This window comes from Staurois parvus, unplaced genomic scaffold (assembly GCF_062004578.1).
Source record: "Staurois parvus isolate SC_StPar_1 unplaced genomic scaffold, SC_StPar_1.0 ptg000014l, whole genome shotgun sequence".
NCBI classification, from domain to species: Eukaryota; Metazoa; Chordata; class Amphibia; order Anura; family Ranidae; genus Staurois; species Staurois parvus.
Genome location: NW_028317810.1, coordinates 13,854,576 through 13,882,194, shown reverse-complemented (window position 1 = coordinate 13,882,194; position 27,619 = coordinate 13,854,576). Strand labels below are relative to the sequence as shown.

Below are 27,619 nucleotides of genomic sequence, written 5' to 3'. Positions count from 1 at the left end.
CACATGCTGCCTGCCAAATACCTTATTACATAGCATGGGTGATGTCTGCCCATCCATTACCACACAACCTGTGACCTACCTACATACCTGTCCACCATTCTCCCTCCTATCTATATGCCATGTCAACATACACCGATCAGCCATAACTTTAGGACCATCTACTTAATATTGAGTAGGTCCCCCTTTTGCCACCAAAACAGCCCTGACCCATCCAGACATTAACTTCCCTAGACCTCTGAAGGTAGCAGATCCTTGAAGTCCTGTAAGTTGGGATGTTAGGCCTCCATGGATCGGACTTGTTTATTCAGCACATCCTACAGATGCTTTATGGATTGAGATCTGGAGAATCTAGCGGCCAAGTCAACACCTCAAACTGGTTATGTTCCTCAAACCATTCTTGAACCATTTTTGCGGTGTGACAGGGCACATTACCCTGCTGATAGAGGCAAGCAGGAAATACCATTTTCATGAAGGAGTGTACTTGGTCACTAGCAATATTTAGGTAGGTGGTACATGTCACAGAAACATCCACATGAATGGTGGGACCAAGGTTTAACTGTAGAATGTTAGTCCCCTGATATACCTTCTTCCCATACTACATCCCGGTGCCATCTCTTCCCCAGGTATGCAATGCACAAGCACCCAGCCTTCCACATGATGTAAAAGAAAATGTGATTCATCAGACCAGGGCACCTTTATCCATTGCTCCGTGGTCCAGTTCTGATGCTCACATGCCCATTGTAGGCACTTTTGGCTGTGGACACAGGTCAGCTCCCTGGCCAGTTAGCAGCTACACAACCCCACACAAAGCAAACTCCCTACACCCACAATGGGAGCTCCCTGTCCCCTCCACAGTGGGCGATCCCTGGTCCCCTCCACAATGGGCGCTCCCTGGTCCCCTCCACAATGGGCGCTCCCTGGTCCCCTCCACAGTGGGCGCTCCCTGGTCCCCTCCACAGTGGGCGCTCCCTGGTCCCCTCCACAGTGGGCGCTCCCTGGTCCCCTCCACAGTGGGCGCTCCCTGGTCCCCTCCATGGGCACTCCCTGTCACCTGTTGTCACCCCCATGCCCAGAGCAGACAGCGCCTCCTGTGCCATCTCACACCATGCCCTCCCACCTGTCAGCACCCCAGACAGTGCTCAACAAGAAGAGGACTTACCTCTCCATGGGCGCTCCCTGTCCCCTCCACAGTGGGCGCTCCCTGTCACCTGTTGTCACCCCCATGCCAAGAGCAGTCAGCGCCCCCTGTGCCATCTCACACCATGCCCTCCCACCTGTCAGCACCCCAGACAGTGCTCATCAGGGAGAGGACTTACCTCTCCATGGGCGCTCCCTGTTCCCTCCACAGTGGGCGCTCCCTGGTCCCCTAAACAGTGGGCATACCCCATCCCCTCCACAGTGGGCGCTCCCCATCCCCTCCACAGTGGGCGCTCCCCATCCCCTTCATGGGTGCTCCCTGTCCCTTCCACAGTGGGTGCTCCCCGTCCCCTCCACAGTGGGTGCTCCCCGTCCTCTCCATGGGCGCTCCCCGTCCCCTCCACAGTGGGCACTCCCTGTCACCTGTTGTAACCCCCATGCCCAGAGCAGTCAGTGGCCCCCTGTGCCGTCTCACACCATGCCCTCCCACCTGTCAGCACCCCGGACAATGCTCATCAGGAAGAGGACTTACCTGTAGTAGGACAGCAGCCCATTACTCAGCACGAACCATCTTCTCTGGTAGCCCTTCAGGTAGTTGGTCCATTTAAAGAGCCATCCTTTGTAGGTGTCGGGGCCGGGGGAAGCAGGGGTGCCCGGGAGGGCGGATCCTGAATTACTCATGTCTCCGAGTCCAGGGCCCGCCGGGCTGAATAGCGGGCAGGAGAGACAAGGCACGGCGGAGAGCAGAAAAACCAGCCCGCTGGAGGAGCCAGGAGGAGCGGCCGCTCTCCCCATAGACCACAGCTCCGGAGTGGGCGGGGACACGGTCGCACGCCACGCCCCCCTCAGCGCGTGACTGCCAGAGGTACGGCATCAAAACAAACACGGGCTCACGTGACTTGGCCCCGCTAGCGGCTGGGTCCTCACGGGAAGAAAGGGGGAGCCGTCACGTGATTTGGTGAGTGAGAGACTGGGGGCGAGGATGGGTGATCTCACCTGAGGATGGAGGGTCGCGGAGCTGTGTGGAGGAAGGGGGCTCACCGGTGTTACTAAGCAGTCTACTCAGGCCATTGCAGGACGGGTCCTCACATCACTGGCTCGGGTTCGGCCCACTTAATTGGAGAGTGCCCTTACTAGTACATGGGGCTGAGCATGGCTGGTGCCTGTCCTGCACCTCTGTGAGCCCTCAGCTGTTCTGGCTATTGCTCCAAAGTGCATGGCATCCCCACTTTGAACAGAGTAAGGGAGGGCTATAACCCCGTTCAGTTTATTTTTTGTCATCTGTGTCCCATAGGGGAGACTTCACTTCCTGTTCTGCAGCCAAACAAGAAATGAGAAAATCTCTGCAAATTAAGGGAATTCCTTGCCCCCCCAGGTCACCAGAACTAGTGTTCCTATTGTTGGAAGATTTTCATGGGGCAACCCAAAATTTGGGGGTTTCTTTTACATTTACTTTCAATGATAATGGTATCCAGGACAAGAAGAGTGAGTCTCCCTAACGGTGACAGACAGCAATGAAAACTTGACAGGGGCTCTAGTCTTCACTTTTTCCAAAGCAAAAAAAAAAGGTCTTTAGTTATATTTTAAGTTAACTCGTACTTAACCATTTGACTCCCGGCCAATAGCCGTATGGCGTCCTGAAAAATGTACTAGCTTTCCGGGAAGCCGCCATATGGCGTCCTCCCACACAATGCGCAGTTCGCGCGCTTGCAGAGCTGCGCAGCGGCGCGATCTGTCAACGGCCGTGTACCTCGGACACGGCCGATGACTGATCTGAGTACCGGCCCCCGTTGCCAGTACCATGTGACCTGCTGTGACCAATCACAGCAGGTCACATGACAGTTGTATACAATGGATGGCTTCATTCATGCCATCCATTGTATACTAGTGTCTAGCTGTGAATGGTCACAGTGATCACATGTCATGTGATTAGCTGTGGCCAAATCAGAGCTAAGCACAAAAAAAAACCCTGAATGAATCAGTCATTCAGGTAAACGCTTGCTTATAAGCAAATTGTGTAAAAAAAAATACTGATCACTTCCCCAAAATAGTACAATGTTACTATGGTAACATTGTACTACTTTGGACATAGTGAAATATGAAAAAAAAATCTTAAAGAAAAAAAAGTAATAAAAAAAATTTAAAATAATAAAAAATTAAAAAAAAAAAAAAAAAGGTCAACCCTGAGGAAGTCACATGTTACCGTGACGCAACGCGTCGGTACGCGAGGAGGATTCTGGGAGCGCGGTGACGTCATTTCCGGCGTGGCGGCCATATTTGAAATCCCTCTATTGAAATACCCATGCAGGAGATTCATAGCATGGGGTATTGAAGGCATATGAGGAGATGAACATAAATGTGAGTGGGCAATTTTATTTTATATTTACTATGCAAATTAAAACAGGATTACACTATGGGAGTCTTTTTTGTCTGTATATGAATCGTGGAGGAGACTGCTGATAGAGTATAAGAGGCGGGTGAGGTCCTGGTGAGCTACTAAAAAGTGGTGTCCTGTTTTAAGCGAGCTGACCCTGTGGGGTCGTGACAAGGAGGTGAGGGGCCATCACGGCTAAAGTTTGGATTCACACAGTGTGGACACGTGTGACACATGCATGAAGATTGAAAAGCGTTTTTGTTGCATTTGGACACTTTTTTTTTAATTTTAAAAACAATTTATTTGGATTCATTATTATGTACAACAAATGACTGCAGTGATTTGGTTTGTCACTAACTGCACTTTATTTGTATTCTTTTGTAATACACGGGTTGCACAGCATTTTGTTAATGCACAATTTTTGCACATAAGTATAGTACCTTGTGGTAATATTTAGAGCACTTTGAATAGTTAGTTTGCACTTTATATTTATTTAGTGCACTTAGGTATAGCGCTGCACCTTATATTTATAAGAAATTAGATTGGCTGTCAGTACTTCAGGATTGATCAATTTTCAGATCTATACCATAGTTTGTGAACTCTATAACTTTCCTACAAACTAAAAAATACATCCTAATTTGGGTTATTTTCACCAAAGACATGTAGCAGAATACATCTCGGCCTAAATTTATGAAGAACAATTATTTATTTGCAAACTTTTATAACAGAAACAAAGAAAAACGTGTTTTGTTTTTTTTTTCAAATTTTTTGGTCTTTTTTTGTTAATTTTAGCAAAAAATAAAAACCCTAGCAGTGATTAAATACCACCAAATGAACGCTCTAGTTGTGTGAAGAAAATGATAAAATTTTAGTTTGGGTACAATGTTGTATGACCGCGCAATTGTCATTCAAAGTGTGAGAGCGCTGAAACCTGAAAAATGGCCTGGGCAGGAAGGGGTAAAATTGCCCGGTATTGAATTGGTTAAAGTAGAACTATAGGCAAAATGTTTTTGTTTTGTTTTTTTTTTCATTTAGGATAGAGGAATGCAGGCCATACATGGGTCAAATTCCGAACGAATTCTCTTTAGAAAATCAGAAAATTTGTGCATTTTGTAATCCGATTGTGCCACCATTGATTTCGAAATTCAACCAACCAAGCCTTCAATTTCACCTCATGCTGCTTCAGAAAAGAATTTTCGTGGCCAAGAATTGTCTTTTCTTTCCAGGTCACAGCTTATGTTCATTTCTTTTTTGTTTATATTTCTCACACGATTCTCCCATCATCGATTCGAAATTCGTTTGTTTTTCAAAAAATTTCCAACGTGCCCATCACTCAAATTCAATGGTTACACAAAACTCGGACCCACTAATGGTGCGAAATTCGAACAAAAATGCTTGGAAAAGATTTTTAAAATTGGAATTTGACCTATGTATGGCCGGATTAAAGTGTTAATATAGCAATATGCAGCACTAGTGAGATAATATTGGATCTTTCCTCTTAGATTGTAAGCGCCAGGGAGCAGGGCCCTCAAATCCTTCTTGTATTGAACTGTATTGTTGTTGTATTGTCTCCCGTTATATTGTAAAGCGCTGAGCAAACTGTTGGCGCTATATAAATCCTGTATTATAATAATAATAATACAAAAATCCAATAACAAGACATATAGTGAATGGATGAGTGATGATGCCCAAATATTGCTCTGTAACTATATAATGAAAAAAATATTGCACTCTCAATATATGATTATAAACATATGTGAATAAAGTGCCCAAGAGTGCTGGACAAACTGTAATCCAGTAATTGTGCTGACGTCACGCCACCGAGGCCACATGTTGGTCCGGCGGCCATCTTTTATCTGTAAAGTAATCTGGATTTCCTTTTGATGTTTCTACTTGCAATATTTTGCCCACTTTAATAAATTACCACACTATATGATCCTTGTCTGGTGGCCTATTTACTGAGCCATTTAATGAGGTAGATTGACATCTCATAGTGCCGTGGCTGAATTGAATATTAAGGAGCAGTTCCTTCCCCACCCCTTGTGCTGGATTGGTCCGTTGGACGTGTGGAGTGTTTCCCCTGCTTTGAGTGTGCCAGTGGAGCCCCCTTTCTGCCCATGACTAGATCCACGATGACCACCAGGGTTTTGTTTGGATATCATTACTACATGCGCATATCACTTTTTCTGGTAAGAGCAAGCACATATCAATTATTCACCACCTTAAGTCACGAGCACTGGAGTCATTCCTATTCCCAGTCACCAGGATCACTATTGTGTTTGAAATTTGAGAACGTTACGATTCACATCCAGTCACGAATTCACTTGATTTTGGATTATTGAGCAGTTCTTTGCCATTTTATGAACTTTATTCATCTATGTTTACATTTATTTTTTGGGTGCAATATTTGGGCTCATTTGTTCATATTGTAATGTAGAGCGCTGAGCGAACTATTGGCGCTTTATAAATACTGTATAATAATATTCCCATCCAGTCACACAATTACTGGATTAGAGTTTGTCAAGCACTGTTGGGCACTTTATTCACATATGTTTTTATAATCATATATTGATAGTGCAATATTTTTTCATTATATAGTTACAGTGCAATATTTGGGCATCATCACTCATCCATTCACTATATGTCTTGTTATTGGATTTTTGTAGATCCAATATTATCTCACTAGCGCTGCATATTGCTATATCAATTTTATTAGAGGATTCAGGGGTTCTATCCTTTTTATGCTAGCAGCTTCTTGTGTATTAGTTGTGCGCTCACCTATTTTATACTTCTTTTTCTGGATTAAAGTGTTACTCAACCCAGGATCCTGCATTCGCTATATCTGGTCTCCCACAGTACACACAACATGGAAGTGAAATTATTTTAGTAAATACGAACTGCTAAATACATTTTCTCATCAGCAGTTAGATCAGTCTTTTGACTTCTATCAGTGTCCAGCAGAACACTGGTTAAAGGAGGAGGAGGAGTTTAATTTCTGCTCTAGGAGGATGGAAAACCCCTGATTTCTGTCTGGACAGTGCTGATTGGCCCTGTGCTGATCACATGCGCTCTTCCAAGAAAAAAAACCCTCTCTAGCAATACACACTAAACTGTGCATGTGGCTATGGTTCAGTCTGTCTTATCAGGAGATAAAATGTGGACATTTGAACAAGAGGAGGAGTAGAAAAGTCAGGATCAAATGGGCTTTTTACACAATGCAGAGGATTAACCCCTTAGGTTCCACAGTGAGTATAACAAGCATGCTTTACTGCATATACAGACTGATTTTACTGTTGTGGGTTTAGTAACACTTTAACCATTAGCCGCCCGGCCAATGGCCGTTTGGCGGCTTGAAATGCGCTCCTGTATTCCGGGTGCACGCCATTTGGCGTGCTCCCGCACATGCGCAGTTTGCGGCACAGCAGAGCGGCGCAGCAGCGGGATCTGTCACGGGCCGTGCACCTCGGACACGGCCGATGACAGATCCGAGTACCGGCTCCCGTAGCTGGTACCATGTGACCTGCTGTGACCAATCACAGCAGGTCACATGATAGTTGTATACAATGGATGGCTTCATTCATGATGCCATCCATTGTATACTAGTGCCTAGCTGTGAATGGTCACAGCAGGTCACATGCACATGTCATGTGATTAGCTGTGACCAAATCACAGCTAAGCACAAAAAAAAAAAAAAGCTGAATGAATCGATTTCATTCAGCTAAATGCTTGCTTATAGCAAAGTAATTCTTTGCTATAAGCAAACTGTGTATGAAAAAAAAAAAAAATACTGATCACTCCCCCAAAGTAGTACAATGTTACTATGGTAACATTGTACTACTTTGGTCATAGTAAAATATGAAAAAAAAATCTTTAAAAAAATGTAATAAAAAATTAAATATAATTAAAAAAATATATATATATATATATATATATTTTTTTCATACTGTCACCAGTCAGTGTCCATGTTCACCGCCATGCCAGTTATATGAAGACGCTGTACTGCACTGGTGACAGTATGTAAAAAAAAAAAATAGTGAAAATAATTTTTTTAATTTTTTAATTTTCCGAAAAATTATGACAAAAAAATACAACTTCAAAAAACTCGCCATGCCTCTTATGAAGTACGTCGGACTGTCTACTCTGCAAAAAGGGGTCATTTGGGGATATCTGTACTATTCTGACATTCTTGGACCTCAAGAAATTAGATTGGCTGTCAGTACTTCAGGATTGATCAATATTCAGATCTATACCATAGTTTGTGAACTCTATAACTTTCCTACAAACTAAAAAATACATCCTAATTTGGGTTATTTTCACCAAAGACATGTAGCAGAATACATCTCGGCCTAAATTTATGAAGAACAATTATTTATTTGTAAACTTTTATAACAGAAACAAAGAAAAATGTGGTTTTTTTTCAAAATTTTTGGTCTTTTTTTGTTAATTTAGCAAAAAATAAAAACCCCAGCGGTGATTAAATACCACCAAAAGAAAGCTCTAGTTGTGTGAAGAAAATGATAAAATTTTAGTTTGGGTACAGTGTTGTATGACCGCGCAATTGTCATTCAAAGTGTGAGAGCGCTGAAACGTGAAAAATGGCCTGGGCAGGAAGGTGTAAAATCACACGGTATTGAAACGGTTAAGGTAGCTTTATAACCCCTGTGGAGTCTTTTCTGTCATGTGTCCCATTGGGGAGATTTTGCTTCATCTCCTGTCCCATAGCCAAAACAGGAAGTGAGAAGTAATCCCTCCTAGTGGTTATTAGAATTGGTGTCCCCAGTGGAAGATTTCCCCTCAATTCCTGTGCTGCAAATAACCCAAAAGTTGGGATTATTTTTACTTTCAATTTCAATGATAATGGTAAACAGGACATATAGAAGGGGTGAATCTTTCTAATGGGGGCACATACAGCAATAACACCTGCCAGGGGTTCTGATCTAAACAATTGTCTCACAGCCTGTCCACACACATGACCCTTTAGTACATCTCTTAGCAGTCTCTGATCAGAGGATCGGTCCATACATCTCTGATACACACACTGGCATACATGATTCTCCAGCTGTAACAGGGAGCCGGCTAGTGACTTAATTGGGCATGTCCAGCACTGGCTCCGCCTCCTTCCACACAGCTGGAGCCAGTCATTAGGTAGGGGTGTGCTCTGGTTGCAGGGTTAACCCTATGTAAGTGGGATCTGTATGAGAGGGAAGCGGTGTAGTGCTGGGAGTCTACCTGTCCTCACTGAGAGCCACAGCCTGGACTCTGGGTAGCAGAGGGGGAGGACAGAAAGGACAGAGGAAGGTGCCAGGGGTCAGTGTAGCAGCTGAACTGCTGCTCCTTCCAGTGTTCCTCTCAGACTCTGTCCCTTACTGTAAGGCGGCTGCTTGGCAAATGATTGCTGTAGGATGCGACTAAGAAAACGTCAGGAAAGACCTACTAGAACAGCTGAACTTTATTTGGTGTTGATCAGAGGCATTTCCATTTTCCATTCCCACTAAAAGATTTCAGTATATTTTTCAATTGAGTTGTACAGTTTATAGGTCACATTAAAGGTGGAAAAGTTCTGAAATGATTTATCTTTGTCTCATTTTTTACATCACAGAAACCTGACAGGATCCAATTAACTTACCAGCATGTCTTTGGAGTTGTGCTGTATTGTGTTTAAAAAATTAAGCAACGTTTCAGGAAGGGGGTAAAACCTTCCAGAGGACAAGTAGTTGAAGAATTCCAGGAATTTTTTTTCCCCATGCAGTGGAGCACTGCACAGGTTAACTGCTCATTTTTGTCTGGGGGTGAGGAGAACGGAGATATACTTAACCTAATCTGCCAGTTCCCTGAACGCAAGACCCTGTCGCTCCTGTCCCCCCTGTATGCAAGTGGTCTTGTGCGGTGGATTTTTGCTGACATCATCACGCCCATAGACTAGCTGTGGATGTGAAGATGACCGGAACAGTCTACTGCTGGACATGGGGGAGCGCTGGTTTCCAGAGGATTGAAGGATCTGATGAGCATAGCCTTTCTGTATGCCCCTGGACAAAACTGTAAGTTAACCCGTGCAGTGCAGCGAGTTCTGCTTCAAGTAAACACTATTAAGTTTTCTATGAGACAGTTTTAAAAGCCATCAGAGCAAGGGACAGCAAAAACCAACACAGAAACACACATAGGCAGCTTTATTGTGAAGGATGCAGAATGTCAAGTTTTCCATGTGGAGGTGATGTTAGGTTTGTTTCTGTTCAGTTTGCAGCTGCCTGTTGTAATCTTGGGAACTTGTGACAGGAGTGTTGACCTGGGCATGGAAGGCTGTTAAGATGCTGGAGACATAGAAACAGATGTAATGTTTTTTCCTTTTTTCTCAAAACGTTTCACAAAAGCCTTATGTTCTTTTTGCCAGGAAATGTTCTTTTTGTCTACCTCATGCAGAAACCTTTTCTTTAGATGTTCATGATATTGAAAAGATGTAACTTTCATATGTTGTATTTGGTTAAGCTAGAAAACAGATAAAAAGAACGGGATATTCTCGAAAATTTTACAGTTCAGATTTTGCTTATTTTTTTAATATAGATTTATTATATAGCCAGACTGATCTAAATGCTGTACATGTTGTCAAAACTTAAGAGAGTTTGAAATATAAATGGGGTGGCAATCCAACCTCAATGTGTTAGGCTTAGGTCACTGTAGCCTTGTTGGCTTGTGTCCATGCTGGTCACAAGTTGGAATGAACCTCTACTGTGAAGCACATATATGTAGCAAAGCTCACTACAGATTTCACTCTCCAGCTGAAAGGAACAACAAGGCCCAGACTCCAAGGAAGATCGAACAGAGAGGTTTACTGAACCATTACACGACTTGTCATTCTTTTAGGTTCCTTTGCACTTCTCTGTCCTTCATGCCCTACATTCCTATACTATGAGCATAGTTTGTAAATGTGCTTGAATTTGCTGTGTGTGAATTTCTACCCATTCCTGCTAAGCTGAGCCTCTTTTTCAAATGCTTGACATTGTGTACCAATAGTGGCTTCATCACACCAGGAGAAAAAAAATTTGACAGAGGATAGAAATAACTATTCATACATGTGCCAAAGTAACATTAAGGAGTGAAAAAAGTAGATTAACCACCTCCTGCCCGCCATATAGTAATATGACGGACGCAAGGTGGTTCTCTCGTTCTGGGAGGATGCATGCGGTGGTGTCCCTCGGACACAGCAGATCACGGAAAGAGCCGAAGATGTCGGCTTGGTCATGTGATCAGCTGTGTCCAATCACAGCTGATCACATGTAAACCGGGAAATGCCGGTTATCGGCATTTCTCTCCTCTCGAGCTGTCACGCTGACAGCTCGTGAGGAGAGAGCCAGTAATCTGCTTTCCGCGGAGGGGACATGTACACTGATCATCAGAGCACTGATGATCAGTGTAGCCCCAGCAGCGTCACCTGTCAGTCTCCATCAGTGCCTTGTGCCAGTGCCCATCAGTACCACATATCAGTGCCTACCAGTGCACATCAATGCCACATCAGTGCCCGTCTGAGCTGCCTTTCAGTGTCACCCATCAGTACCAGTCAGTGCCACCTATCAATGCCAATCAGTGCGCATCAGTGCTGCCAATCAGCGCCGCCTATCAGTGCCATGTATCAGTGCTGCCTTTCAGTGCCCATCAGTGATGCCTGTCAATGCCCATCAGTGCCACCTACCAGTGCCTCCTCATCAGTGCCACCTATCAGTATCCATCAGTGCAGCCTATCAGTGCCCATTGCTGCAGCCTCATTAGCGCATATCAGTGAAGGAGAAAAATCACTTATTTACAAAATTTTATAACAAAAACTAAGAAAAATTTTTTTTTTTTTTCAAAATTTTCAGTGGTTTTTGGTTTTAGAAAAAATAAAAAACCCAGAGGTGATTAAATACCACCAAAATAAAGCTCTATCTGTCACAAAAAAATGATAAAAATTTCATATGGGTACAATGTTGCATGACTGCGCAATTGTCATTCAAAGTGTGACAGCACTGAAAGCTGGAAATTGGCCTGGGCAGGAAGGGGGTATAAGTGCCCTGTAGGCTAGTGGTTAAGTACTTGGTATGGACAGTTTTGAAGGTATTGGTTTGTTTTAAATATTTTATATATGTAACTGTATAAACTCTAAAACCGTACCTTTTAGAATTAATTTACATTGTATTCCCCACCCTTATGCTTGGGATAGAGTAAATACACATACTGTTTGGCTGCCTGCAGCCAGTCCTCTCCCTTCCAGTGTTTACAGCCTTTTTGTAATATGTGCAGGCAGTGGTGTATTTAGGTGTTGTGCTGCCCTAGGCAACACAAAAATTGTTGCCCCCCACAGAGAGAGCCTGACATTGACCAAGAACACCCTTGCCCTCCACCCGAGCCTTCCACTAACACTGCCCCCCATACACCAGCCACCATCCCCCATGGCAAGAGAGAGAGAGACCCTCACCTTCACAGCTCCAGACATCCCCACGAACGAGAGTTGGGCTGTGCATACACCGTCATGAAACCCACAGCATCTCTTGGAACCTGCCAGGACCCCATGCCACGTGTGTCCTTTCTTCCATCCTTTCTTCCAAGGAGCAGTGTTGCCCCCCTGAAAAATGCCTCCCTAGGCAAATGCCTTGTTTACCTTGTTGTAAATACACCCCTGTGTGCAGGCATACTAGGGATTAAAGTCCAACTCTAGGGAAAAAGAAAAATGTTTTTTACTTGCTGTGGGGCTGTGCCCAAATTGCAAGGGTTAAGTTCTTGTTTTGTTCAGGGGAGAGGAGAAAGCATTATATACTCACCTGATCCTCCACTTCACTGGCAAACAATGCTTTCCCACAATCCAGTGGTGGACTGTTCATGGCAGTCTCACGTCCAGAGCACATCTATGGAGCCTGCTCTGGGCTTTTTGGTATCGGAATCCAACACTGCTGGAGTGCGGGAAAGCAAGAGCTGCAGGGACCGGTCTTGTGTGGGAGGATCAGGTAAGAACATCTCCCTTCATCTCTCCCCTAGACAAAAGCAAGCAATTGCCTTGCACAGCCCCACTGCAAGGGAAACATTTTTTTTTGCCCTGAGCACAGCTACTGGAGCTGAGACCAGTGCCTGAGCTCCTGTAGTATGCAATAGTTTTACTACCTGGAGCTCCACAAAACTGTCAGTTGTAAATAAGAGATAAGCACATAGTAAGTCAGCACATATTACAAGGTGGCTGAATTTCTGGAATTAAGTTTTAAGCTCTTTGAAAGCAGGGACTGATGTGAATGTTCACAATGTAAAAGCACTGCATACATTGTCAGCACTATATAAATACAGTAACAGATAATAAAGAAACATAGTATAGTTACAATACAGTTACAATACAGGAGGGTTAGGAGGGCCCTGCTTATGAGGGTTTGTGGGAGAGGTGCGGCGGCAGTAAATACACAGGCCCGGAGTGTAGCAATTTATGTAATGAAGAACCTGCAAACCTTGCAACAACCCAGTGGGGGGCTCAGCCAACCAAGAAATTACAGTCATTGTAGTGGAGAATCTGTGGTAGTAGGCCTGGACTGAAGACAACACTTACTAAGGTGGGTGGAATGCAGCCTAGCAGGTCCAACCAAAAGGGAACTTCCTGAAGTGCAGACAGGCCCTGAGCTGTCCCTACTCCTCCGGAACATGTCCCTGCTGCTAGTGTTGTCCCTGATAGATGGATATGCTCTCCTTACACTAGCCATTTCACAAATATGCGCCAAAACTTGGGGACAGGGACTTAACAAGACTCTGCGTATACCAAGATGACCACCAGGGTCACCTGGATGCAGCATAGCTAAACGGAATGCTGCTGCAGGTGGAATCATGGGAATCATGGAGAAACCAAGTTTCTCTTGACTTCCCCTTCAAGCTGTACTGCCACTCCAGATGAGCTCCTCCTACAGTGGAGAAACTAGACTGCACCTGTCTAAGTTTACAATATAAATGGAGGGGCAAGTGATAAAAGATAACTGTTCGGGGATGAGTTGGAGACAATAAAATTCTAGTTGTTAGGTACAGGTGTGGGATAGGCTTTCCTAAATGGATGAGATTTCAAGGATTGGCTGAAGGCAGACAGGGTAGAAGCTAGCCAGATGGATTGGGGTAGGGAGTTCCATAAAAAGAAAGAGGCTCTGGAGAAGTCCTAGAAAGTAGCATGGGAGGAGTTGATGAGAGAGCTAGACCGCAGAAGGTCCTGGGTGGAGCGAAGTGTACTGTTTGGGTGATATTTTGAGATGGTCATGTAGCTAGAGGATTGGGAGAGAGGGGTGGCAAACAATGAGTGGTTGGATAGGTGGATGAGCCTGTTAGCAGCATTCATGATAGACTAAAGGGGAGATGGCCTGTGTAGAAGTAGGTCAACAAGAAGAGTGTTGCAATAGTTGAGACGAGAAACAATCGACTACTGTCCGTGATACTTTTTTTATTTGCACGAACATACAATTTTCAGGACAATCTTTCGGGGTATGTCCTCTTCTTCAAGGTCCAAGCAGTACTACTTCACAACGTTTTAGCAGAATGTTAAAAGAAACAATCTGAGGGGGGACAGAAAAAACACACACACAAACACACTGCAATGGGTATAAAACTAGGATTAGGCCCCGAAAGCTTGTCCTGAAAATTGTATGTTGCAAATTTAAAAAAGTATCATAGACAGTACTCAGTTGTTTCTGTCACAAGTGCACTAATATGGCTACAATCACCTCAAGCATGATTAAGACAAAAGATAACACTGAAGTGAAATAAAAGTCAGTGTTGTGTCAGAAGCATCTCGGCTGTCCTCTTCATGCAAGTGTATGGTCATAGAGCATAACCGCCCAACAACTAACATTCACAGGAAAGATTAGCAATGCAGACTATGTTTCTCTATCGGCAGGATTTTCATTTTCATTTTTTTTTGTCCAAAATGAATTCCTCACCTTCATTTGAAGCATCCTCTGCTCACAGGCGTTATGATGCATTGCACTGGCAATATGACTTTTGGGCATCAGACTTTGTGTACCTCGTTCAGTTGCATTGTGTAAACTGAATGAATGAAGAACATTTCATTAGTGTATGCTGCACAAACAAGTCATTTGTTTTTGGTATCTGCTTTCACCTGGGTTGGCATTACTTACTGTTAACGGAACACAAAACTGTTTAAAATAAATATATTCACTTATGTATTCTTAACTAAAAAAGTGCCTACTATTGCTCCCAGAATCCTGCAAATCTTTTTTTTTTTTTTTTTTGTTTTTGTCCTGCTGTGATTCAACTTCCTGTTAGAAGGTGGCTACGTTCATTCTCCATGATCCCACTGTATGTAGGAACATAGTCACTCTTTCTTGCTCGCTCCTGAGATTGAGTAGGAACTGTGGGACTTCAGTAGCTCACAAAGGATGTTATAAGGAGGCAGAAAAACACAGTAAGAAATGAATTAATGAAAGCTAGATTACTAGGCTATTAAAGGATAGGTTCACCTTTGTGAACATGTTACATGTTCCACCTGTTTTTTTGGACGGAACATGTAACATCTTTCCACTCCTGCAGCCCCCCACCAACCCCGCACCCGCTGTCACAATTTGAAAAGAGATTGATTTGTATACAAAGCCAACTGACACAACCAGTTACGGTTACATGCTAGCTGTCACCCTTCTTCTGTGTTTAAGTCGGTCCCTAGAAGCCAAATGACGAGTGTGAATCACATAGTGAGTGAACAGTCAGCGAGACAAAAAAGGCTGTTTGATATGCAGAGTAAATTGACTGACAGAGGTTATTCAATGCAGGGCTCAATTTACAAAGCAATATTGCCTGCGATATTTGGATCCTGTGACTCATTTTATCAAAATATCGCATGCAATAATAAAAATGTCAGTTCATTATCTATTTATGTAGTAGTTACAGAAAAAAATTAAAAACCGCATGGTAAATGTCATACGAAATTTCTATAAATGTCAATTCACATTTCTTGTGGTCTAGCCACATTTAACCACTTGCCCTCCTGAGGACTGCAAAAAGGAGAAGAGAGGCGCCTCTCCTTTTTCTTTTTGCATACAGAGCTGGCTTACTCTGGGATGGCTGCTGTCTGAAGTGGTTACTAGCCATTGACTTTATTGGGACTTATGGACATATAACACTGGACATTAACCATTAGTGCGCTGAGATCTCTCCCTTATTCATCCTCCTGAGGATTTACCCCCCTTCCTGACCAGGCCATTTTTTGCATTACGGCGCTGCGTTACTTTAACTGACAGTTGCACAGTCATGCAACGCTGCACTCAAATTTAATTTATGTCCTTTTTTTCCCCATGAATTGAGCTTTCTTTCGGTGGTATTTGATTGGCTGTGCATTTTTTTGTTTTTTTTTGTTTTGTTTTTTTTGCGCTATAAAAAAAAAGAACAACAATTTTGAGAAAAAAAACAATATTTTTGACATTTTGCTATTAAACATGTCCAGTAAAACATAAGTAAAAAAATCAAATTTCGTCATAATTTTAGGCCAAAATGTATTCTGCTACATGTCTTTGCTAAAAAATAAAAAATCCCAATACGTCTAAATTAACTGGTTTTAGCATTTACAAATGGCGGTATATACTGGAATTTTTTTTTCTAACTAGTAATGGCGATCCGTGACTTATAACGGGACTGCGGCAGGCACTCTGATACTGGGGGGAACTGACATCCCCAGTGACACCAGTACAGTGATCAGTGCTAATAAAAGGCACTGTACTAATGGCACTGGGCAGGAAGGGGTTAACATGAGGGGCAATCAAAGGGTTAACTGTGTGTTGGAAGTGTTTTACATAGGGGGCCGTGTCGGTGTGCTTCACTGTAAGCACACTGCTTTGGATGGCTGTGCTGTGCACAGTCATCCAAAGCAGTGCGCCCGAGCTGACAGGAAGGAGAACTGTTAGTAAACAAAACGGTTCTCCTCCCCATCGGAAATCACCTGACACAGGCAAGTGCGTGCCCCCTACCCGGAAATTCAAAATCAGGTATATATACGTGATTTTGCGCACCCATGCTGCCCTGTAGCAGTATTTTGCTATAGGTCAGACGGCAAGTGGTTAACCAATGTACTGTAAATTAGGAGTTTGTTATTAGGGGACCGGCATCCGCCAGCGTCCTATCAACCAATGACTCATCCCTGCATTGCTCCGTCAGCTGTCAGCCAGGGATTCCTTCAGAGTGTGGAAGTGACTTCATTGTGGATCAGCCGTTCAAATGGCCGTAGCCCACAAACCTGGAAAAAGACCAGGTGAAGATGGAAGCCCTGTCAGTGATGACAACGGGCTGCTGGAGGGCTTGGCTTTAAGTTACGTCCATCATAATGTGTTAGTATGCAGTGCATATTAACACATTATGACATTAACTTGCAGGGGAACAGATTTTTTTTCCCCAGACTTTACTACCACTTTGAGACTGTAAAAAGAGCTGTTCATTAACTTGTTAACCTCTTCCTGTCCGGGCCATGCCAAAAAACAGCCGGACGGGAGCGCTGCCGATGCGGGTGGACACAGTGGAACACAGAGCACTGTATGGGACCTCTGTGTGAGGTCCCGATTCATGTGATCCCTGATTGGCCAATCAGTGATCACATGAATAGTAGTAAACAGGATGTCACTTCCTGACATTGTGTACTACTGAAGTCTGTGAATGATCAGAGGCCACATGGTACAAGGCTATTCATAACAGCCTCGTACCATGTGACAAGCTGTGACCAATCACAGCTCACACAGTATTTCTCAATGTCTGCAGGAATGCAGCCAGAGAGAAGGAGAAATTATTGCTTTTACAGCCTTTATGGGTGTAAAAGCAATTGGTGTAAATCTTCTCTTCCTTTCACACAACCAATTCCCCTGCCCCCCATGTAAGATGAAAAGAGGACGATGTTTTGTAGTCCAAATCAGGAGAGCAGCCTAGTGACAACCATGGCTCTCTCAGTAGGTGCAGGGGAGTGAGTGCCTAGACACCCTAGGACAAGAAGTGTGATATTCACCAAAGTACAGGTGTAAACAAATGGGGGGTAAAAATGCAGCTCTCACATTGATTGGTAAGTGGAAATGTATTAGACTTTTGTTTTATGGTTTTGATACACTTTAAACTGTGTATTTAACATTTTATACCATATGATACCATCCAAGTTATATGTATTTTAAGAATAGAGATGTAAAAAGAACCAAAACAGTCAAAGCCCTTTTCTTTTCTTTTTTTTTCTTTGTCCCCCCGGAATCACCACTCTGCAACCCAGCACCTGTCCTCTTCTGGTTTAAAGTGCGCCTTCACCCAAAAATTAGGGGTTTTGTGACTGGTTTCCTCCCCCCATCCTCTAAATTACATGGTCTGGTAAGTATCTGTTTTTTACAAGTCAGCAGCTACAGTATTTGTAGCTGCTGGCTTTTAATTTTCCCACACCCAGGGTGAAGTTCCTCTTTTAAATGGTTCCGAATATCATTCATCCCACTTTCTGTGAGCCCAGGGTGTCATGGACAAGACTACGAGCCTTCTGAGAGTGCACATCATCAAGCTGCCCTGAATTCACAGGGGGATGCTGCTGCAGGACACTCAGACACTGGCATTGGGATTTGGCACATGCTGATAACATTACCTATTCTTGGATGTTCACAAAATTTTCCAGATTAAATAGAAAATTAGGATTTGTTTTTACAAACCTGTACAAAATCCTGAAATCTGTCCTTTTTGTGTTACAGAACGAGACCTTTGGTTCCTCTTCTGGCTTGGTAGACACTGATTGTAGAAAGACAAGAACTATTTGAGTGAGTAAACACACAGGCAGATAGATAATATGAAAATATAGAGTTGGCATTGTGATGACATCTGTGTGATATAATACAGTGCTGTGAAAAAGTATTTATACCCCTTGAAATTTTCCACATTTTGTCATATTACAGCCAAAAGCGTAAATAGATTTTATTGGGATTTTATGTGATAGACCAACACAAAGTGGCACATAATTATGAATTGGAAGGAAAATGATAAATGGTTTTCAAAATGTATTACAAATATCTGAAAAGCGTAGTGTGCATTTTTATTCAGCCCCTTTTACTCTGATACCCCTAACTAAAATCTAGTGGAACCAACTGCCTTCAGAAGTCACCTAATTAGCAAATAGAGTCCACCTGTGTGTAACTTAATCTCAGTATAAATATAGCTGTGAAGCCCTCAGAGGTTTGTTGGAGAACATTAGTGAACAAACAGCATCATGAAGGCCAAGGAACACACCAGACAGGTCAGGGATAACGTGCAGAAGTTTAATGTAGGGTTAGGTTATAAAAAAAAAAATCCCAAGCTTTGAATGTCTCACGGAGCACTGTTTAATCCATCATCCGTAAATAGAGTATGACACAACTGCAAACCTACCAAGACATCGTCCACCTAAACTGACAGTCTGGTAAGGAGAGCATTAATCAGAGAAACAGCCAAGAGGTCCATGGTAACTCTGGAGGAGCTGCAGAGATCCACAGCTCAGGTGGAAGAATCTGTCCACAGGACAACGATTAGTCGTGCACTCCACAAATCTGGCCTTTATGGAAGAGTGGCAAGAAGAAATCTATTACTGAAAGAAAGCCATAAGAAGTCCGATTTTCAGTTTGCGAGAAGCCATGTGGGGGACACAGCACACATGTGGAAGAAGGTGCTCTGGTCAGATGACATCAAAACTGAACGTTTTGGCCTAAAAGCAAAACGCTAACACTGCAAATTACCCTGAAAACACCATCCCCACCGTGAAACGTGGTGGCAGCATCATGTTGTGGGTCAGAAACTGGTCAGATTTGGGAAGATAGATAGAGCCCAGCATACAGGACAGGATCATCTATCACTGTATAGCAGCTCAACACACCATGCTGCTGTACAGTAATGTAAATGAAGTGTCACTTTGTACACTTCATATAAAGGGAACTGTGTGATACACTGAAATGCGCTACACACTGCCCCCTACAGCCAGCTCACTGCAGCCAGAGTGGACAGCTGCCACACACTAAACCACTGCGGTTTCATGTGTGGCAGCTTCCAGGGCAGTGTGAACGAAGCCTTAATGTATTAAAATGCCATGGTTTGAAAGCAGGCCCCTCTAGATGTATGCACCTTCTGACAGCTGATGAAAGGCCCTGAGAGCCTCTAAACTTGGGGACTGTTGTTATGCAAATCTATACTCTAGAAAAACATCACATTACGGGGTTTGTATACCTTGCTATTTGTCACTAGGACTCCACATCAACCTAGGACACCAATAATGAGGTGTAAATGCTCTTGGAAAAACAGTTTGTTGCCCTAATACTTACATTTTGGTCTTTTTTCGCAGCTAAAAAGAAGAGATTTTGCTCTTTATAATGAATACTACAATAAGTAAAAGAAGATCAAGAACTCCTCCCAGATTTAGCAAGGTAACAGAGAGCTTGTACATCAGTAACAAAGAAGCAGCCTACAACAGTACACTTTTACATGCACATCGGATCACTTGTGTAATCAATGTGTCCTTAGAAGGTCCTGATGGTTATCCTCCTGTCCCAGAGTATTTGCACGTACCTATAGAAGATATGCCGGAGACCCCGTTACATGATTACTTTGCAACTGTAGCAGATAAGATCCATGAAATGGAAGCAAATGGAGGATGCACATTAGTACATTGTGTAGCTGGTATCAGCAGATCTGCTACACTCTGCCTTGCTTATCTAATGAAGCATCGTGCAATGACCTTGCTGGAAGCGCATACCCACCTAAAGAAATGTAGACCTTTTATTGAGCCCAATATTGGTTTCTGGGGCCAGCTTATTGGCTATGAACTGCAGTTATATGGGAGAAATACTGTCCATTTGATTACATCTCCAATAGGAATTATACCATCTGTTTCTAAGGAAAGGACAAAGAATATGATTCCACTGTGAAAGGAAGAGAAGTGATTAAAATATAAAGGAACATTGCCTAATACCAGCTGCTTTTTTATTGTAAGCCTCTTTTATTTAACTATGGATAAAATTGAAATTAAATAAAATTGATTGCAAGAAATGATATATTGTATATATCATATCAACTGTATTGTATCTTTAGAGAAGTTGTATCAGTGTGTGTAAGTATGCGCTCAAGCAGAAAGACTAAATATAGGACCAATGTAAACACAAGTATGACTTGTCATACACTCCAGTCAGTTTAGGTAGGATCCTATGACAGACCATATCTGTGAGGGTTCGCAGTTAGTCCCATTCAGCTAGACTTGTTCTATAATGTTCAAGATTTTAAACATTTCTTATGGATGTTGGAAACATACCCCAGCACTTGACACACCCTACGTTCCTCTTATGATATACCAGGCATAGACAAAATGCAATCATAGTATACAAGGTCCAATAGCATGTTTGAGTGGAAAGTAGCTGGTGATCAAGTTTATTGTTACTAATTAAACAGTTTTTTATCTGAACTGTCTATCGCAGTAAGGCTTCCTTCACATGGGTGATTATGTGAATGCAACAGATTCCTGCAGTAAGAACCAGTGCATTAATTTGGCTTGGATCACAAGTGTATGCAAACAATTGCTGCCATTCAGCCTGTAACAAATAGCAGTCACCAACGGTTAGGGAGAGATGAGTAACCCTGGACCCAGACAGATGCATCCAGAGACAGACATCCATCTCTATCCACAGGTGACTGCTGGGTATGCAGACAAGTGAATAGCAACGAGTCCTCTTAGCCTGTCATTTCTTTGTATAGGCTAGCTGGACGCAGCTGGCATACAACTGTGATCCCAACTGCAAGAATCTACTGCTTCATATCTATATAATTTGATGTCTGCATATAATCCCCCGTGTGATGGAGACCTAAAAGTGTGGAAGATTTTTTTGTGTATTGGAATTCTATATAGCTGTGAAGACATGCCCAACAAATTTACTTTCACATGTCTTGCTTCTATTTCACATTATTTTGGACATCATCATTCTCTCTCTTTCTCTTGCTCTCTCACTCTGTCTCACTCTATTTTTTTTGTAAATCTTTTTTCTTGATCATAAAGTACAGGACACAGGCACATTGTTGGACAACTGGGTTACATGTTGCTACTTTCAGATTGATCTATCCACTTCTCTTCAGGTCCTCACAAAAGTCCTGGCCCCTGTTCTGGCTCTTCTTTCTCAGGGTTTTACAATGTAGACTAGCATGGTGACCTGCTAATGAAGGATCATTCTATCCAGGCTTTGAAAACCAACATGCAATGGACTCTGCAGAGTTTTGGGTGGATCATGTCTCAGAAGAAGTCTGTGCTTGATCCATCTTTACAGTCTGGAATATTTGGGACTGATCCTGAACACGTCCCAGGTCTGGGTCTTTTTTCCCTTGGAAAAGATCGGACCCTGCATGCTGAAACTCAGTTACTCATATCCAGGCAGCAACCCTCAGTACTGTTTTGCATGAGGGTACTGGGTCTATTAGTCATTCAATGTTGTACCTTTATGCCCAATTCCACTCCAGGCTGCTGAAACTCAACATCCTGTCTGCTTTTGACAAGCAGACTCTCCCTAACTTAGCAGATTTCCAATCTAGTGTTGGAGTTGAGGAAGTTGTTTCTCCCAATGACTTGGGAGAATGAGAATGTTGACAATTGTGGGAACCTGGTTGGAGGTGGAATCCAAACTTCAATAAGCATTTTGGAGCTCAGAGCAATTTGACTATCACTTCCAACATTGGATGTCTCAGCTTTGGGGACATCTGTCATGGGTCAATCAGACAATGCCACAGCGATTGCCTACATAAACCATTAAGGAGGCACAAGAAGTTGGGCAGCCTGAAAGGAAGTGGATAGGATCTTGGCAGAGTGCCACATTCTGGCCCTGACTGCAGTACACATTCCAGCAGTGGAAAATTGACAGGCCAACTTCCTCAGCCATCAGCGTCTAGATCAGGGGTGGGCAAACTTTTTGACTTGAGGGCCGCAATGGGTTCATATATTGGACCCGGGGGCCGGACCAAGAGTAGATGAATGATGTGTATGTGTCATCCATAGTAAGTATAGTAATATTCCCCCATAGTAAGCATAGTAATTAATCCCCCATAGTAATTAATCCCCCATATAGTAATTCATCCCCCATATAGTAATTCATCCCCCATATAGTAATTCATCCCCCATAGTAATTCATCCCCCATATAGTAATTCGTCCCCCATATAGTAATTCGTCCCCCATATAGTAATTCGTCCCCCATAGTAATTCATCCCCCCTATAGTAATTCATCCCCCATAGTAATTCATCCCCCATATAGTAATTCATCCCCCATAGTAATTCATCCCCCACATAGTAATTCATTCCCCACATAGTAATTCATCCCCCATATTAATTCATCCCCCATATTAATTCATCCCCCATATAGTAATTCATCCCCCTTATAGTAAGTCCTCCATATAGTAATTCATTCCCCATATAGTAAGTCCTCCATATAGTAATTCATTCCCCATATAGTAAGTCCCCCATATAGTAATTCATTCCCCATATAGTAAGTCCTCCATATAGTAATTCATTCCCCATATAGTAAGTCCCCCATATAGTAATTCATTCCCCATATAGTAAGTCCTCCATATAGTAATTAATTCCCCATATAGTAAGTCCCCCATATAGTAATTCATTCCCCATATAGTAAGTCCCCCCTATAGTAATTCATCCCCCATATAGTAAGTCCCCCATATAGTAAGTCCCCCCCCTGTGTCAATTCACTTACCTTTGGTCCGCGCGTTCCTCTCGTATTCCCGCGCCGTTCTGGTCTTCAGGGAGGACTGTGAGAGGAGTTCGTCACGCTGCCCCGCCTACATCCTGGCTGCCCCGCCTACATCCTGACAGCTGCAGTGTCCTGACGTCCGAGAGGAGGGAGGGGGGCGGCCATCCGAGAGGGGGGGCGGCCATCCGAGAGGAGAGGAGGGGAGAGGAGGGAGGGGAGCGGGCGCCCGGCACACAGGAGAGCCGCATCTAAATTTGTAAAGAGCCGCGGCTTGCCGACCACTGGCCTTGCGGGAGCCTAGCTCCGCGGGCCGGATTAAAAGGTCCGCCGGGCCGTATACGGCCCGCGGGCCGTAGTTTGCCCATTGCTGGTCTAGATCAAGGAGAGTGATCCCTTCACTCAGATGTTTTTTTCTGACCTTTCTCACTGGTGAGGGACACCAGATGTGCACCTGTTAGTTCAGCAACAAATTGAACAGGTTTGTCACCAGGTCCAGAGACCCTTGAGCTTTCTCAGTGGACGCTCATTTTCTCCTGATCTATGCTTTCCTCCACTAAAGTTCCTTTCATGAGTGCTCCATAAGATCAAGTCAGTGGGAATTTCTGTGATTCTTGTGGTACCAAAATAGCCCTGGAGAGTTTGGTACTTGGACGTACTCCACCTTCTGGTGGACTCCTTTTGGCCTCTTTTTAGATTTCATAGACTTTCTTACTCAAGGCCTGATCTACCATCCTGCTTCTCAGTCACTGGCTTTGATGGCCTGGCTGTTGAAGCCCAGTTCGAGAGGGACAAAGGCTTACTGTATTCGGTTATCCGGACACTTTACCATGCAAGGAAGTTGATTTCTCGCAAAGTACACCATTGCATCTGGAAGGCTTACTTTGCATGAGGACCCTAAAGGAACAGATTATGTCCTTGGCTATCATCTTCTAGCATGCTATTCACCTGGTGCACAACTGACTATCACATTAATTAAACAACAAATTATTGAAAAGAAGTATGTAAATCCCAAAAACCAGGTATTATGGGTGAAATCCAATAAAGTTGAATAAAAAACGTGCTCAGTCCATATGCAATCCAGAGGTGATCATGGAACAAACTTAGAAGTGAACCATTGTGCTTCCACCACCAAACAAATAATTAGCTTCTTACCAGAAGCACTGATCTCATTAGTACGAGATCAATACACGCCTGTGTGCTCTTTGGTCAGCACTGAATGAACTGTCAGCCAGATTATTGCGGCTCCTCTTCAATCCTATGTTCGGAGGGATGTAACTGCTTTTGTGGAAGTTTTCTCCATTTGTGAGCAGTTGGTGTGGACGAGATGAGATCTGGCTGACAGTACGGTCAGTGCTGACCAAAATGCACACAGGCGTGTATTGATGGATTTTCAAATGCATCACTTTGAACCTATCTGGGATATTCCCTTAGCTAAGCTCGTAAGCTTACTTGCAAGGTGCCTTTTTCGTTTCTCCATCACTTCCACCGGCAATTATCGTTGATGGCCTTTTTTGGTGTTGCACAAGGGACCTGAGGATTTCTTGCAGCCCAGGGTGGTCTCCTCTTTATAAAAGATAGTTATTAAGAGGTTGCAAAATGATTTATCATGTCACCCAATATTTGGTCTCCATTCAGTAGCCAAAAAAGGCATTCAAAAAAAGGGGGGATTTGTGAAAAGAAATTCACAGAGAAAGCGGCTACATTATGAACAGAACGTGACACTCAGAAAAAATTTCCAAAAATTATGCTTTATTACACATATATAAATATGACATATGGGCGTACGCCCTGGTTTACCATCACCTCAGTATGAGACAATACACACAGACCTAAAACCATATAAAATGACATCAAGACCGGTCTAAATGCATGTGCAACAGAAAAAATGACTGCAAGAGTCTAATGTCCCTGTAGCACAAACACATAGGTGAACACTTCCCAAAAGAGGTGTATCCAAAAATTATACCATAGGCATACCATAATGTTAATTATTATATGTAGAACAATACCATTATGGTGAATCCCAATCAGGGAATCCAAAAATTGTACTATGGAAAAATATCACATATATACAATGCAGCAAGCACAATAGGCGTCAAGAAGAGAACAACAAGCCTCAGGCCTGTATGGAGGGAGACATAAATGTCAAATATATGATGCAATTCATTCCTGTGCCGGCACAAGTGGTTGGGGCCCATTCATCTGTAATATAAACAGCTGTATCCTAGAGCTCTTGAATGAAATAATGCCCCATTTATTCCCAGGGTGGAAGAAAAGATGCAAAAAGCAGTACTCTGCTAGAAATGGTATCTTCACCACTATATGTGGACTACATACCACCTTTCGTAGGGAAAACAGGACATATCCCAAAAGATCTTCTGCCCGTTGAGATATATATGGTATATCCTGTATCCTATGCAAAGCACCATGATGTCCCCATCCTGTAGTGAGATAAATGATATGTGGGAAGTCACTGACAGAGTATACACTCAATAAGATATATAGGTCATATAGATCACAGAGGACCATATATCTAATGTCCTGTAACAGTCCACTCACCACCTGTGCTGTGGGTATTTAGGAATGAAAAAGATGTCCTTCATAGGTACTGCCATACACGGCCACAGAGGCCTAGGAACCACCGCTGACATCCGCCGATATACCGCGGGTTCCAGCCCCTTCTTAGCGCTTGTGCTGCTCACACTTGCCTCATGGCATATGAAGATGGCTTCCTCCTTATGAGTCAGCGTGCGTTCCACCTAATGCGCATGACCGGAAGTGACGTATCTGACGTATGACGTCAACGCGTTTCGCCGATTGTGCCGGCACAGGAATGAATTGCATCATATATTTGACATTTATGTCTCCCTCCATACAGGCCTGAGGCTTGTTGTTCTCTTCTTGACGCCTATTGTGCTTGCTGCATTGTATATATGTGATATTTTTCCATAGTACAATTTTTGGATTCCCTGATTGGGATTCACCATAATGGTATTGTTCTACATATAATAATTAACATTATGGTATGCCTATGGTATAATTTTTGGATACACCTCTTTTGGGAAGTGTTCACCTATGTGTTTGTGCTACAGGGACATTAGACTCTTGCAGTCATTTTTTCTGTTGCACATGCATTTAGACCGGTCTTGATGTCATTTTATATGGTTTTAGGTCTGTGTGTATTGTCTCATACTGAGGTGATGGTAAACCAGGGCGTACGCCCATATGTCATATTTATATATGTGTAATAAAGCATAATTTTTGGAAATTTTTTCTGAGTGTCACGTTCTGTTCATAATGTAGCCGCTTTCTCTGTGAATTTCTTTTCACAAATCCCCCCTTTTTTTGATTGGTCTCCTCTTTATCCCTAACCATAATGTCATCCTGTCATCTTTCTGTTTTGCTCCTAACCACTCCTGAGAAGTTTCTCTTCACTGCTTGGAGGGGGTTCGTGCTGTAAAAGTTTACCTGCCAGCTACAGCCTTCCTTAGATTTTCAGATTCTCTTTTTAATCTTCCTGAAGACTCTCACAGGGGACAATCCTGCTTCTCGTGTTCAAGCCTATTCCCTACAGGATATGGTTCCTCCTTTTCCTGGTAAGACCTACTCCACAAGGTCAATGGGAGTTTCCTGGGGCCTTTCAGCATCAAGCTTCTCTTTTGTAGATTTGTATGGTTACCACGTGGTCCTCTGTTCACATGTTTGCTAAGATTTATCAGATTAATGTTCAAGCTTCTGATGATGCTGGCTTCAGCTGTAAGGTGCTACAAGCAGCTGTCTAGTTAGTTTTATACCCGTGTTTGTTTTGTTTGTGGGCTTGCTGACTTTTGCTCCGTTGCCCACTCTTTGTACTGCTTTTAGACATCCCAGTCATCTATGAATATTTTGACTCTGCTGTGTCTATCTGGCGTTGTGGCTGCTACTGGGGCTTCTGCCTTAGCATATGCAACCAAGGATGACCTTGCTTCAGCCTTAGCAGGTTTAGAAGATAAGATTGCTGGGATGATTGTATTGGTTTCTCAGGGGACTAAGAATTGGGTTCGATCCCCATCACTTGAACCACCAATGGGTGGAGGATGAGGAAGAGCTGGAGAAATGTCAGGCAGTAGAATTTCTGTCTGAGGAGTCACAGCCTGAGGAGAAGCAGGTGGTCTCTACCTCCCAGTCTCAGAGATTCTTTAGTCCAAGACCTCGCTGATATGGTACTGTCTGGATTCAGGCTACCTCTGATAGAAACCTCTGAGGTTAGTTAGTTTTCCCTAGGCTCTTTGAAGCATCCACAGAACACTCAGGCCTTTTCGGTGCATCCTCTTCTGGAGCAAATTATGTATGCCGACTAGGATCACCCAGACAGGGTTTTTGTTCTACCAAAGAGGTATTCTTTCTTGTACCCCATGGAACAAAAGTTTA

General features: G+C 43.3%; 2 protein-coding genes across 8 annotated transcripts in view; one reads left to right on the top strand and one right to left on the bottom strand.

Annotated features, from left to right (window-relative positions):
• Positions 1–2,013, bottom strand: part of OSBP2 (oxysterol binding protein 2) — a 344,220-nt gene extending 342,207 nt beyond the window's left edge. Inside the window, exon 1 of the mRNA XM_089677503.1 lies at positions 1,670–2,013. Within this exon, the coding sequence (XP_089533629.1) occupies positions 1,670–1,932 (263 nt within the window). The 5' untranslated portion in view covers positions 1,933–2,013. The remainder of the gene's footprint in view (positions 1–1,669) is intronic.
• DUSP18 (dual specificity phosphatase 18) lies at positions 1,961–20,524 on the top strand. 7 transcript variants are annotated; one of them, XM_089677547.1, is made up of 4 exons: positions 2,004–2,095; positions 17,745–17,839; positions 18,205–18,270; positions 19,818–20,524. In XM_089677547.1, the coding sequence occupies exon 4, from the start codon at positions 19,846–19,848 to the stop codon at positions 20,398–20,400; it is 555 nt and encodes a 184-aa protein (XP_089533673.1). In that variant the 5' UTR covers positions 2,004–2,095; positions 17,745–17,839; positions 18,205–18,270; positions 19,818–19,845; the 3' UTR covers positions 20,401–20,524. The 7 variants fall into 7 exon arrangements, with proteins under 7 accessions (XP_089533664.1, XP_089533686.1, XP_089533694.1 ...); XM_089677551.1 differs by lacking the exon at positions 17,745–17,839 and adding an exon at positions 9,111–9,549 and having other exon boundaries at positions 2,027–2,095; XM_089677549.1 differs by lacking the exon at positions 2,004–2,095 and adding an exon at positions 2,117–3,495.
• Positions 20,525–27,619: the final 7,095 nt, after the last annotated feature.

What these genes read in the sequence shown, in the direction of transcription:
- DUSP18 (XM_089677538.1), top strand. Translation starts at nt 19,846, where the DNA reads ATGAATACTACAATAAGTAAAAGAAGATCAAGAACTCCTCCCAGATTT.